Source organism: Cynara cardunculus (assembly GCF_001531365.2).
Source record: "Cynara cardunculus var. scolymus isolate 2C chromosome LG 7, CcrdV1, whole genome shotgun sequence".
Lineage (NCBI taxonomy): Eukaryota > Viridiplantae > Streptophyta > Magnoliopsida > Asterales > Asteraceae > Cynara > Cynara cardunculus.
The window spans coordinates 4610340-4625608 of NC_037534.1; the positions used below are offsets into that span (position 1 = coordinate 4610340).

The following is a 15269-nucleotide window of genomic DNA, read 5'->3' on the forward strand; positions in this document are numbered from 1 at the left end:
CATTAGCTTCACCACTGAGTGAACCAAAAAATGAAATGCCCCCTCACATTGGAGTGACTTAATCAAATTAAGTTACTCCAAAGAATGTTTATGGTTTTCATGTAACGGAGTTCTTTTGAATAGTGATTGTTACTCCCTCCGTCTCAAAACAAATGTAAGTGTCTGATTTTCGACTTTACCCTTTAATTATGAGTTGGGATTACTCCCTCTCTTAATAAGGGTGAACATAGCATTTAGTTGATAAAAAGTGTAATAACTACATATTTCTAAAGCTGTGTATCTATTTTTGGTTGTAGGCATTTATTTTGAATCAAAGGGATTATAATTTGAGCCGGATATAGGCACATCAATGTATGGTGAGTCATTGCTATCAACATCGTCGTCGTCGTCGTCGTCGTCATCATCATCATCATCATCTACCTTCTTGTGATTCCAGCTAACTAACTGCTTTGTTTTCATTTATGGGTTTGACCAGAAAAACCAAACCACTATTTGACTTTCAAATAAATGACCATAATTGAGCTTAGAAAAAGAGTTTGATGGTGACATGAAAAAGTCTACCCTAAATCCCACCTTGAAAGGTGTGTTTGGTACAAAGACAAGACTGGACCATACGACGAGAGTCAGGTAGGTGGTTGAAAGAATTATACACGGTTTTAAGGTTTTAATTTGACAAGGGATAGTTTAGTAATTTACCGATTTGTCTCATCTCCTTTTTTTTTTTTTCCACCTATCTTGATAAGACAAAAACAACTCAATTTTGTGTTGTCTCAATCATATGTTGTGTTCTCAAATTTGGAGAGAAGAAAAAAAGAAATGGGAGGAAAGGAAAAGAAAGGAAAGTATTTTTTTTTTTTTTTTGTGTTCTTAAAAGAGAAAAGGAGGGAAAGGAAAAGAACGAAAATATTTTTCATTTTTTTGAACAGAGAGAAAGGAGGAAGGATGTCATTTTTATTAATACAACCTTTCAAAATATATGAAAGTTTCGATAGTTTTGTAATTTTAATAATTTTTTAAAGAGTATTAATTTCTTTCAATTTCCTTTCCTCTCTCTCCTAAAAAAGGTTCAAGAACACGAGTTCTTTTTTACTTTCCTCCCCTTCCCCTCCCTTCCCTTTCCTTTCCTTCATAAAAAGGGTTTTGAGAACATAACGTAAATATAGTACCAAACGTGGGAAAATAAGTTTTTGTTCTGTTATATCTCGTCCTGTCCTGCATACCAATCGTATGCTAAGGAGTCAGAGTTGCAGTAGAGCGTACCTATAACCGAAGTGGTTGCAATCTTAAGAGGGTGCAGCTTGGATTCTAGTGTTTGAGTTATTGATGCTGTTTTTGGTCAACAAGCTGAGCAGAGACTTGAATTTATTGAATACTTGTAGAATATCCCCCCGCCATGACCATGAAGGTTCTTCAAGGGCACGAATGGAATTTAGACAAACGAGCAGAGTCCCGCCTTCATGGAGGAGAACCTGCAAATTTACGGAAAACAAACATGAGGGTAGTTACGTACCCATTATGAATTCTGTTGCATAACACTGGGGTGAATTTTTATGACATCATGAAATATGTCTTCGGAAAGACAACAACATACTCCACAAACCAAAAGATATTTATAATGTGACAAGGTTGAAATTGACATTTTGCTAATATGGGTAAAAAAGGATCCATTTTGCATGATTCCGACCCAATTGGTTTGAAGAGAAGGTATTTTTTTCTTTGCATATGCAGGATCTTGTTTCCATCCCGTTGTTCTACACACTCCCTCCATTACGTTGTAAAACTAGCTGATAAGCTAGATGACAATGTATAATTACCTAAAAAGATAAGGGTTTGGTCATATATGTAAAATATAAGGGGCATAATTGGAAAAAAAATGAAAAGAAACCCGTGTAGCTTATTGAAACGCTACCTAAAGTATCTTTTCAAAAAGTTAGCTTATATGCTAGTTTATGACTTACCAAACGGGGATCATTCCAATAAGCTCAAAAAATAAGTTAGCTTGCCAAACATGGTCTAAACTACCACTCAATAATAACAAGTTAGGAGAATATTTTGGACCAAAATTAATGTTATTAACATTTTGTAATGGTTACTGATAGGTAAAAAAGTAATTCTTGACTGTAACTTTTGCCAAAAAGATAAAGAAATATTGCATTTACATTGGAAGAGAGGGGCTAGCATCAAATATTTCCCCAAGTTAAGAAAAACCCTCATAATTAGTCGATTTGGGTACTTTTTCTAGACCAAATGGAGTACTATCATCAGGAACTGTAATACTCCCTTTATCCCAAAATAAATGTCCACGACGAAAAAGGCAGACAGTTTAGAAATGTGTAATTATTACACTTTTTCATTAACTAAAGGACATTAAAAGTTTACCCTTAATGGAGTAATGAATTTTTCCATCTCATAATTAAGGGTAGAATTGGAAAGTAGGCATTACTTTTGAAAGTGAACACTTATATTGGGACGGTCAGAGTAACATGCAGTAGAAAATGAGAAAATAGAACAGAAAAAGGAGTTACAAGTACTTTCATACCGTAAGCCATAGAGGGAGAAAGCCCATAACTGAAGTAAGGGAGGCCAGCATAATGCTAGATAAGGCGAGTGCCACATTCAGTTTCACCTGCAAGCAAAGGGAAGAGTTAACCAAAAAATAAAAAGAAATAAATGAAGTAAAATGAATAGATATATGATAATTGCATGATTAAGGTACCAAGGAAGTCGTTTGGCGCGATTTTGCAATGCAAAATGGAACACCAGAAATATTGTCCTGAAGTAGCAATATATCCGCAACGGCTATAGCAGTCGCACTAGCACGTTGTGCTAGGACAACGCCAACAGTAGCGGCAGCAAGTGCCGGTGCATCGTTAATTCCGTCACCGACCATCACAAGACCTCTTCCTGTAACACGACCAGAAATAATAGCTTTTAGAACATTTCTTAATACGCAGGCTGCTAAATAAGAGAAAATAGTTAGTAAGAAAACTGGTCAAAAAATTATAATTCCTCATCCATACAAATATCTATATGATAACCACCGATGAGGATAAACAACCTAAAACAAAGTACAACCCCAAAATAAATGTCCACAAGGATATCTAATTAGTGGAAGGTTCAAATAAGAAGACTAAATATTGTGAGAAAGTAAGAAGGAAAGGTTAACAGAAGGTCCATATGTGAATCATTGAGAAAATCCATTTGAAGATGCATATGTGACCCATATGAATAATTTGTAACGTCGATTTACACATGCATCTTCAGATAGATTTTTTTTCGGATTCTTTCAATGATTCACATACGAATCTTCCTTAACTCTCTTCTTACCTTCTCACGATATTTAGTCTTGTTATTTGAATTGCCCCCTATGTAATTATTACACTTTTAATTTAACTATGACATTTTTACCCTTAATAATAGAGGGAGTAATAAATGTCTCCATCTCATACTAAGGAGAATTGTGAAGTAAGCGCTTACTTTAGAAAATGGACACTTCCAAACTAGACATGTGGAAACTTATTTTGGGATGGAGGGAGTATTGAGATATGAAAAGAGTAGATGATTTATAAAAAAAAATGACAACAACTTAAAAGCCAAGTCTAAAGGAGTGTAAAAACCGAGCATTAGGAAGCTCACCTGTATCTCTAGGGATGCTGGTCACGTGATTGAGCTTATCCTCAGGTTTTAGGCCACAATGAATTTCATCGATGCCCACCGCATTAGCAACCCTACGGGCACTAAGCTCATGGTCACCGGTTAACATCATTACATGGAGCTTTGCTTGTTCTTTCAATTCCACTATGACATCCTTTGTCCCAATTCGAGGCTTATCCTCAAAGTGAAAAAGAGTTACCTGCTCGTACGAAATAGAACATTAGAAGATTCGGTCCACAAGGGAGTTAAACGCCAACTGGAACATTTGCAACAAATAAGCATCCACAAGATGGTAGAAAATGTACTTTTGTTTGTTATTCAAATTAACCAATAGATGTTGCAAGAAGTCAAGAACTATAGCTGATCAGTTAGAACATAAAGCACTATCCAGAAGTTTTCATCCAAGAAAGTCGGACCTTTTTGTTATTCACAGATAGAGCAGCACGGACCAAGTCAGTTCCATAAGAAGACCTAATTACTGCCTCCATGATCTTTCGTGATTCAGCTTTAGAATTGAACTGTGATGTGATGTACTCAACAGAACCAAGTGACGCCTTCAACTCATGGCGCACTCCAAAACCTGGCTATAACAAACAGAAAATAAAAAAAATAGTTAGATAAAAAAGAAGACATAGAATCAGGATGTAATTATTTCAGTACAGTCCAGGAAGGTACTATTTAACATCGGTTGCAAATATGCATATAATATATATGACAAGTGATGTGGCATTTATGAAATAGAGTGGTTAGAGATACAAAACGCACTACCTCAATGCTAGATAGTGTTGCAAAAAGACCTCTACCAGGGAGATTCTCAAAGCTTTCAACATAAACAGCAGGAAGCTCCTTTTCTTGACTATGATTAATGACGGCTCTACAACATGTACACGTAATTAATATGTTGGGATCTATGATAAAGAAATAAGACATCCAATAATGACATAAAGACGAGATAGATTCTGAAAAAGAATGAGCAAGTTATATGGCAACTTAAAGGCTTTGTTTAGTTCAAAAGGTCAACAGAAGGTAATGTGTTGCATACAAGCAATCAATGCTAGCGATACCTTCCGATGGGATGAGTTGTCCCCTTCTCCATCGCAGCAGCCACAGCAAGGGCTTCTTTCTCACAATTAGGCATGCAACAAGAAGTTGTAGCTTCATCTCCTCTAACATGTCCATGTATCGGTTCAATTGCTTTGCACGTAAACTCCCCCGTTGTCAACGTGCCCGTTTTATCAAATGCAATGGTGTGGCAGGAAGCTAGAGAGTCAAAAACATGTCCTCCTTTCAGCAATATTCCCTACACACAGGGTCAGGTTTGTCAAAATGGAAAAGTTGGTTCACGTTATGAAAGAAAAAAGAAGGAAAAGTTGGTTCACGTTATGAAAGAAAAAAGAAGGAAAAGTTGGTTTCCACTATGAAAGAAAGATGTGTATATGTGATGTTGGAGATAGACTATAAGATAATTTAAGATGCAACAAGCACATAGAACAATACAGATTGTGTACTTGTCTATCATGGCTGGATATTTGCGTAACATACGAGAATCGTCACAAGGGAACGATCATTTGTCTTTGAAGTGCTTAATTAATATGTTGAATTGCTACAATAAATGTTTATGATATGGGGGTGTGTTTATATATGAGTGTGTATGTGCATACATACAAGTCTAAAACCAAGTGAATAGAAGAAATAAATCATCTTATAATTTATACAACAAATATATAAAATAAGCATATACTTCGAATTGCATCATATCATGATCTTACTTTTAATTAGTATGCCCATATTAGTACAAACTATAGAAGAAAGATAATTTGTTGTGTTGGCTCCATTTCTAGTAGCCACACGACTTAAATTTAACTTTAGATGTCTAGCCTTCATGCCATCTCTTTTCATAATAAAATTTAACCAAATTGAACCACTTGAAGCACCAATTCAGTATCCATTACTTTCATGGTCAACAATTTGGGAATACGGTCAATGCTGCATATGATGCACACCCTGCCATGTCCTAAAAAGCTACACCCCAAAGCACTGATATGGGGATTCGGCAATGGTTCCTAGATTTTAATCCAATTTTGCTAGAATATTCTCCCAGTGATTCCATTTTATTCCAAAAAGAGGCATGAGTATTGCAATTTAAGTTTTCCAATTGCATGCATTCCAGGATTTATAAGAGTTAGCTTGTAAAAACTAACACTGGGTGGAAACATTGAAGAGCATGAAAACTTAAAATCCCATCTAAGGTAATCTCAAAATGGAAGACTACATTATTGGGTTCCTCATCATACAAACCGACATTACCTTTTTTGCACAAGCACTGATTGCAGTAGCATAAGCCAAGGGAGCTACTGCCAGAGCACATGGTGATGCTGCAACCATGAGCCCCAATGCTCTGTAAAATGATCCCCTGCAAGCTACACAACTATATAATTTTAAACACGATGGGGAAGGAAAATGTGGCATGGGAGATCATGGGTGAACTGGGAAGTACACTAAAGGTGAAAGATTCATTTCAAATGGAATAAAGATTGCATGCATATAAAGAATTGTATGAAACAATGGTTCCATGAACAATATAAAACGAACATCATATTTACCTTGAGTACTGAAGAATGGCCACTTGAAAAGAATCGGGCCAACGAGGGCAACAGCAATTGATATAATGATGACTGCCTTGCTGTAACTCTCACCAAACTGATCCAGCCATCTTTGAAGCTTCGGTTTCCTTAATTGAGCTTCTTCCGTCAGTTGCACTATCTTGTTCAGCATGGATTCTTTCCATGTCTTCTTTGCCTATAAAGCAACATATGGAGTTAGACGGTAGAAATGCAGACCACAAACACTCATGTGCACATCCAACAGCAATGAAATCCACAGACTTAAATACAAGTTAAATGCCGATCCCTATTTGGATTTTAGCAAGGAGGAATGCCAGGTTGAGCACCAAGGTTATAGATTACTACATTGTGACAAGTATACATGCGAGAACATAAAAATTCAAATTGTAAACACCAGTTTATATATATGAGAACATAAAAATTCTAATTGTAAGCACCCTCAATCAGCAGATTGAACCGCTACCCAGGAATCAACTACAACCATGGTGAGAAGGTATTGATAGCCCACTACCAACGACTTATAATTTATAGTTGCAATTAATGTAGGACAGGTAGAGGAAAAGACCTTGTAGTTAGGATGTTTGAGAATAGTTGAGAAACAAATACCTCCAATATCATCATACCATCTATATTCCTCGCGCCACCAGGAATGCTGTCACCAACATCTCTTTCTACTGGTTTCACTTCCCCAGTCAAGTGTTCAATTGTAATTGTCGATCTACCATGGAAAACTTCACAATCTACAGGCACTGACTGGTCAAAATACCAACCAAAGATTATTGCAATTTTAAAAGATCATTTACCAACCAAGAGTAGACGAAGGATCGTGTGAGAATAAGAGTTAAGTTGAGAAGTGTAAGAAGGGTTTTGGAACCTTGATCATTTTTAATCCCAAAACAACCCATGAAATGCGCTTTAGAAAGCATGATTCAGTGTCTCACATTAGTGTTGATGTAGTGGTTCTCTACAATTAGGATTGATCCAAGGGTGGAGATCCCTTCTTACCCTTCTCATCATAACTTCCATTCTCACCAGAACCCAACCCCCAAGAGTATTGCAATTTTAAAACATTTACCAAATACTAACATTTCAATCAGAAGTGCTTTGCACTGTCATGGGATATAGACAAGTATAATATCTTTAAAATGTATCATATGATGTGTAGATGAAATTTGCATCTTGATGTATCTTCATACAGCATCACCGATGCTTAAAGATATAGTAAGAAAAAGACACATTGGTAGAAAAGAACAGTAACATAAATTTTGAACGAGAAAGTTAGAGTGGGCTTAACATGGAGCTGAAAATATGCCAAGAAAAAGGTGATGAAACATAAGCTTATTTAAATATGCCCATATATAAAAAGGATAAAAATCTTAGAAACTTCATACCTCTCCAGCTTTGACCAAAATGAATGATCCAACTGCTAACTCATTAACCGGGACCTCATGATATTTCAAATCAGATAAGTTTATCAACTTCTGGTTATTAACATCAAGCACAAGGGCAAATTCTGGATAGTTTTCTTTCAACTCCTTGACATCAACCTTTGACTGGCTGGTGAAATACTCTTCAGCTGCAGTCATTTGTACATTTTAGCCAAATAGCAAAGAACAGATTCCATCTGGAGAAAAACAATATTGAAGTGACTACCAATATGAGCCAAATTGAACATAGCAAGAAGCAAGCCTCCTTCCAGTGCGTTCCCCATAAATGCAGATGCAAATGCCGCAAGAGCCATTAACACATGAATATTAACTTTTCCACCGGCAATATCTAACAGCGCATCAAATGATGCCGAGACCTGAGATGAGGAACAGAAAAAGAATATCTATTAGTGAAAAATGAAAATAGATAAGCAATCATTGCAGATTGAATAAGCTGGAACTAATATGTCAGTTCAAAATGTAAGCATTACAACAGAAAGCCATCATTGAATTCAATCCCAAGTTAAAATGTCCATTTAGAGTTGCATGTGATAGGCAAAGCAGAAGCTTTACATGGTAAGCTTCAAAAAAGAATTGGGTTCAAACAGAGCAAGTATCTATATATTACAACAGAGAGAGCTGTAAAGTATAGTGATGTGATAAAAGTCTCATAAAGCTGTAAAGATATCTATATATCACGACTCTTTGATATGGAAATAATTTACCCTTACATCCGGAATCCAAATGAAAGGAAGATGGAGTTGTATGCCTGACAAAAGATCCATAAAAAGAAAGAATCATCTTCCATAAGGAGGGAAGGCGACGTTGTAAAATGGTGATACCAAAGGATGTTGTATGATGAGAACTACCGGGCCAGTGGAAAACAAATTATGATACAGGAAGGTCTAAAAGCCAAATAGTATATGCATGACCAGGTGACACAATCCTGGTGTCAAGGATGCGTACAGTGCACTCACACAAGGATAAGAAGGATTAAATTTGTTCAAAAAAGGTTAAAGGTGCCAGCTTCAATGAGAACATCTGTGAGCATGGAAGTGACTCGTATCAATAGGTATTAGGTACACAATAATAAATGCGGATTAGAGATAGGGAATAATCACCAATATTAGAGATACGTAGAAAAACCTCAAGCGTGGTGAGCTTTGAGAAACGAAGTACAGAGGAAGAGGGAGAGAGATAGCAAAAGGTGGAAGGAGAACAGGGATCTAGTAATAGTTGAACGCTTACAACTCCTTTCAACATAAGTTGGTAACAGCAACATCTAAACAAAAAAAAAGAAAAATACAAAAACATGACCTCAATATAACACTATATACAACCTACCCTTTGAAAAGATTGGGATAATAGCACAATAACTCCTACAAACTTCTTATCCTCCTCTCTAACTTGTAATTTAAGAAATCCATTTCCCCTTATCATCCCCCCCAAAAAAAAAAAAAAAAAAAAACAGTTGGCAAGGTGTAAATTCGCAACTGCTGTTGTCTGCCTCTGATGAATAGAGAGCGACTACATGTTAGGCTGATAATGACACTAAGTTGAGCCCAAAAACATGCAAACAGCTGATTGTGTCATAACTTGATTATAACCATATCATCCTTTAATATAGAAGAGCCCCTATTTTACAGCACAAAATACATCAAAAGACTCTTGATAGAGCCTTTCAATGAGGAACCTGAGGGCCTTGTACTTGCCACTTAAATCCCGGACAGCAATTAAGAGGCATGCTATGATGATCTTCAACCATCTGTTGTTAACATATGAAGGATTACTCAGACATTCTTATGTGCTCAAAATAACAATGGGATCAAATAGTGTAATAGCAGGCTTTCCATCAATCAACTTAGCTTTTCGGACTTTTGTAAACCATATGCCCTCAGGTTGAATATCATTCCAGCTTAAGTACAAAAAGAATCAATATCCAAGTACCATCTACTTGGGTCCAAGTCATGATGCTATAATGAACATCCAACTAATACTCCAATTGTTGAATAAGTCCTCGTTTTTCCCTATAATGCTCTTCAATTCATTTGGGACTTGATGAAGATAAAACTATTCACATCACCTTGACCTTGTTCACGTCTCTCTCAAATAAGTGGTGCTAAGGTTAGATAATCACATGGTGTGAGGAGAATGTAGATTGATACAATTCTGGACAAACATGAAAACTTCCTCGAGAAGAACCCCATGCAAAGATGTTTTATTCACATCCAACTACTTAAAATATCAACCATTTAACACATCAGCAGAAAATAAAGGCATCTAACAACTATTGCCAGTTATTAGCTTCTTGTAACCTCCCACCTTAAAATCGCAAAGGCATATGCACAGTTGCACACCTCATCTGACACATCATTTAATTTCAGATGGAGCACTTCTACATGATAAACATCCTGATTCAAATGAAGAATATTGTAGACTATTTCAAACTTTACATGTCCATCTATTATAGAAAATTGATCATAAAGCTCGTGCTAAATGACAAAACTGAACCAGGTAAAGCTGAAGTTATTGCCAGTGTTTTCTGATACAACATTCAATATCTATTTGATCAACGAATCATTGGTGTGTTCCCAATGTGCCCTGAGAAGTGAGGAAAGCAGGGGTTTTGGATGTTGACCATAGATTGGGCGCAATTTGTTCTTTGCGATTAGGAAAGCAATCATCATTCTTTTCCATGAACTAGAATTCTATGAAGCAACAAGTTTCAGGAGATCATAGTCACACCCAGATGAGTGTTCCGGAAAAAGAGGAAGAAGGATGGGATGTTACCTATGTCTGGTTGATATTGAACTTCCAATGAACTACTCAAGACTTCATGCATTTTGGATAAATGTGAATAAATAACTGAGAACCATAAAGTAATTTTCTAAAACTGAATGAAAACAAAAACCAGATAATCGCTATCAATAGAGATGCAACTACGAAGAAGCTAGTTACACAAATGATAACAGTGATACTCCTCTTAGTGAATTGCTCTTATACTATATGGGAAACTTTAAGCAGTCGTTAATGGTAGTGAAAAAGCTTCCAGGAACACAAGAGTATGAATAAATGAAATCTTTTGTTCGTTGGATGTGTAACTTCTCACCGATACAAGATAGCTAACAGATAACATTCAAACTACAAAAACAATTTCTATACTATAACATATATACAACATATCATAATACCCTTTAATCGTAATGCAAGGTTTGACTAATTGCCAAATAGCACCTGTAAACTTGTGATCCTTTAGTCTAGCTTTGTACCATATTCTCTGCTTGTTGTATTTTGTATATTTGTGTATCAATTATTACCTTAACATGACGCTATACAGATAATTGACATAAAATGCAATTTGCTAAGAGCATAAGCCAAAAGGGAATTTGAGCTGGTAAAAGTAAACCCCTTAAAATCACTTAAAGGGCAAGTTAACCACAAGTTTCAAAAATCTCTCTCTAAATGAGGACTCCAGTCTAACAGACTTTCTTCCTCGATTTCTCACTCGAAAATCCCAATTCCTAAAATAGTATCATGCCATTCTTTTTCAGTTAAGGCCAGTATCCAAAAGCCTATCATGTAAGGAAACATGTAACCAAGATAGGAAAGGCTGGGGGGATAACTCACAGATACAGTAACTTTTCACAATCCAGCATTCTAATTAACAAGGAATGGTGCAAAACGAAAATATAACAGAAATAATTACCCCAACAAGAGGAAAAGCTACAAGAGCTAGAACATGTTGAATAGGCTTCACAGAAGCTTTTGGAACCAAGTAAGGGCACACAGCGGCAGCTAAGAATAACGCGGTGGAAAAACAACAGAGCTCCAAATGCTCCCTCAAGAAGTCAGCTAGGTCGGTCCACATAACTGCCTTTGCAAACCGAGTAAACGCTTGCTGTGATTTCGTAAGCTCGAATTCACCCCCGTTATGGTTATGATGGTGGTGGTGGTGGTGGTGATTGTGACCACAACCATGACCATGACCATGATCGTGATCGTGATCATGATCATGATCATGATCCTGGTGATGGTCGGTGGTTTTCGAGTGGCAAATTGTAGGGAAAATGCGGGTAGGTAAGGGTTTTGAGAGAGAATTGGGAGGAAAAATTAGGGATTTGTGAAGAAGGGGTTGGAGTGAGTTGACTCGGAACCTTCTTCTTCTAACGGGAGAAGTTGAAAGTGAAAGAGGAAGACGAAAAGCAGCCATTTTTGATGGTGGCGAAGAGATCACGATTGACGCCATTGATGGTTCTTTAAAGAAATGAAATGAAGCATCCATGGCGAATGGGCCATGTGGTTTTTGTCTGTCTCAAATGACCACACGCCCGTTCTTGCAACATATCCACCACATGATGTCCTCATTTTTATTTTTACTTCTATTTCGTTTCCATAAATATCAGAATAATCCTTTTTTTTTTCAAAATAAATACCAATTCGTTTTTAAAAATGAAATATAACAATTTTTTTATTTTAAAATATAATTGATAGTTGTTACAAAATATTTTTGTTATAAATATTTTTTTATAAAAAAAATGAATTTAATCTATTAATATAGACATATTAATTACAAATAGAGATGCACAAAGTTCGGGTAGAAAAGAACATGGCTTTTTAAGGTCGGGTCAGGTTTGGATTGAAATAGGGCTTGATCGAGCTCTTTTGGGCTTAATCAAGTTTAATCAGGATTGTCCAAGTCGACCTTTTTAGACAAGACTTAGGGGTTGTTTGACAGTTGCTGAATGGTTTGGTACAGGATGATTAAGAGACTCTTATAATATAATACAAAATGAAATATAGTTGTTTGGTAATTGTTCAGAATGAAATTATGACACTAAATGATTCAGGGAGGCGCAAGATACAAAATTATTCAGAGTGTTCTAAAACCATTAAGAGACAAACATTATTTTGTTAAACACGAGTAACCTATTAGCGATTCAGATGTTGTCTCTTAATGAAACTATTAAGAGATAAATAAACACGTTTGGGCATGTTGCCAATATTTAAGCCTTATTGGAATTGGGCCTAAGATTTTTCATGTCGAGCTCGGATTGGGCCTAGGTCAAGTTTCACGCTGGCCTTTTTTATGCATCCGTATCTGCGAATGAGGACTTCTGGAAGTTTTTTAATAGTTTAGCTAGATATTTGTTCTTGATTTGGGTAACGATTTAGGTTATAATTTAGATTATATGTGATATTTTACTGCTTCTAAACCGATTTAGGTAAGGATTTGGGGTATGTTCTTGATTTGTTACTGTTTCTAGACGGTTTGTAAACTGATTTTGATCACGTGTGTTCTTTTACTTATTTTTGTTGGTGATTTGGACCAGGACGACTTAGTTTAGGAACAACAATATTTTTGTTGTATGTTATTACCAATGATCAGTCTATAAATGTGTATGAACAATATTTTTTGTACTTGTTGCTTCGATGCTATGGTTCGGCAACTTATAGCAATGTGTAAAACGGTTCGATAACAATATTTATATATGCGTATTTGATGTGTTAACTTGTATGAACGGTTTGGTTTATAGTTATATCATTTTTTTTACATGTTTCATGTTTATATAGACTTCATAAATGTTAATTTACACCTTTTCTTCAACCAAATGTTAATTTTTTAGTTATTTATAATTAAAAAATAAAAAGTAATATCAAATAAAGTGTATTTTTCTGATTTTTCAATATTCCGTTCAAATTCCTTTGCAAACCAAACAGAAAAATTCCAATTTATTGGACATATTACATTTTATTTCATGTCAACCCAACACTTTTTAGCGGGTTGGATATCCAGGTTAATAAAAAAAACTCAACACTTGGGGTGTTTGGTTAGCATAATGTTTTATGAGTGGAATCTGTCAAAAAAAATCAGTTTAAAAGAATTTGAATGGAATTTGATTGGAATGAATTGAAATGGAATATTTTAAATGATATGGAATCTTACTGTTTGGTTGGTAGAAGGTAGGTTCGGAAATGGAATTAATAAACGATAAATGACCAAAATAACCCTCTTATACGGTGGTGGTCGATTGTGGTTCAAAACAGTAGTTAAGATCGGTGGTGGTCGGGGTGGTTAAAAACGACGGTGATCAAAGCGGTGGTTTATATTTGTGTTTCAAAATGGTGGTGGTCGGCGGTGGCTCAGATCGATAGTGGTCGACGATGGACTAGATCGATGGTGGTCAGTGGGGGTCGGTGATGGTTTAAATCGGTGTTTCATAACAGTGATGATTCAGATCGATGGTGGTCGGCGACGATTCAAAATGGTGGTGGTCGGCGGTGGTTCATATCGGTGGTGGTTGACCGTGGTTCAAATCATGGTGGTCGATGGAGGTTCAGATTGGTGGTGATCAGCGGAGATTCAAATCGTTGGTGGTCGGTGGTGGTTCAGATGAAGGTCATATGGGTCCGGGTAAATCAAGAGGGAAGATGAGGATAATTTTGACTTTTTGATAAAATGGGATGGAATGAAATTGAATTTCTTCTCAATTGTGGTAGAATGACTAAATCCATGAATGGTGGAATGACCAAACCCACCAATTATTTGAGTTTGGGCTCCAAAGGTTAAAAGTGCTTGGAGGTCTCATGATCAAATCCGAAGGAGGAATAGAACTCTCTTTGTAGCCACAGAGGTTCAAATGTGATGACTCCGTACTACCCGCAAAATAGATGGTCGTCCTAGAATTAGTCGGGCTCGCATAATAGGTTGGATATCCAAGTTAATAAAAAAGCATCGGTATTTTACAACATCCCTTTGAAAATACAATAAACACAATGTTGAAGTACCAATTTCATGTTTGTACTTCTTTGCATGATGAAACCGCTGTTCTTTCATTGTCAAAAAAAAAAAAAAAACTTCATAAAATCAGATATAAATGGTGATCAACTGTGCTGATGTTTTTTCAAAAGGCCAATGAAATTCAACTTTTAGTAACGTTTTTTTCTTTAGTTATGATACGAAACAAATCATAAAAGTTGTTCAAATTAGATAATGTATTTACTAAAAACGCACATTACTCACGACACTTTTTGAAAAATTAGTAACAGTATTAAAGTGTTACTGCATTACATGTTACCTTCTGAAAGGTTTTTAAAAAGGGTTACTGAATGTGCCCTTTAGCTACACTTTTCGTAACGTTGCTTAAATGTTGCATTTTTCTAACGCTTTTTTAAAGCATGTCTAAACTTTTCTTTTCTTTTCTTTTCTTCTCCAAATTCGAGAACACCGCGTAAAGGTTCATGTTTCAGTAACCTTTTTCCAAATGCGTCGTTGAATAGTTCTTTTACTAATGTTTTTGCAGTGTCTTTGGTTACAGGTTTTTAAGTTTAAATCAACATAAAAGTCCTCCGATAATAAAATACTACATTACACTATACACGTCTATATTATAGAAGTAAAACCGAATTCAAACAATGAACTTGCAAATTCTAAAACATATCTATACTATATTATAAAGCATTTGACAAAAACTCGTAAAAACCATTTTTTTTATGCATAAAGTACTGTTTATTAATGCATATTACTTAAAATTCAAGATTGCAAGTAGATTGTGCGTAAGTACAA

General features: G+C 35.8%; 1 protein-coding gene across 2 annotated transcripts in view; it reads right to left on the bottom strand.

Annotated features, from left to right (window-relative positions):
* Positions 1-11968, bottom strand: part of LOC112515262 (probable cadmium/zinc-transporting ATPase HMA1, chloroplastic) — a 12390-nt gene extending 422 nt beyond the window's left edge. For both annotated transcript variants that reach the window (XM_025121967.1, XM_025121968.1), the window contains exons 1-13: positions 11412-11968; positions 7932-8082; positions 7670-7854; positions 6885-7031; positions 6258-6453; positions 5962-6074; positions 4719-4954; positions 4423-4528; positions 4071-4238; positions 3637-3853; positions 2717-2904; positions 2540-2626; positions 1261-1469 (exon numbers count right to left, since the gene is read on the bottom strand). In XM_025121967.1, the coding sequence (XP_024977735.1) occupies positions 1284-1469; positions 2540-2626; positions 2717-2904; positions 3637-3853; positions 4071-4238; positions 4423-4528; positions 4719-4954; positions 5962-6074; positions 6258-6453; positions 6885-7031; positions 7670-7854; positions 7932-8082; positions 11412-11951 (2520 nt within the window). In that variant the 5' untranslated portion in view covers positions 11952-11968 and the 3' untranslated portion in view covers positions 1261-1283. The remainder of the gene's footprint in view (positions 1-1260; positions 1470-2539; positions 2627-2716; positions 2905-3636; positions 3854-4070; positions 4239-4422; positions 4529-4718; positions 4955-5961; positions 6075-6257; positions 6454-6884; positions 7032-7669; positions 7855-7931; positions 8083-11411) is intronic.
* Positions 11969-15269: the final 3301 nt, after the last annotated feature.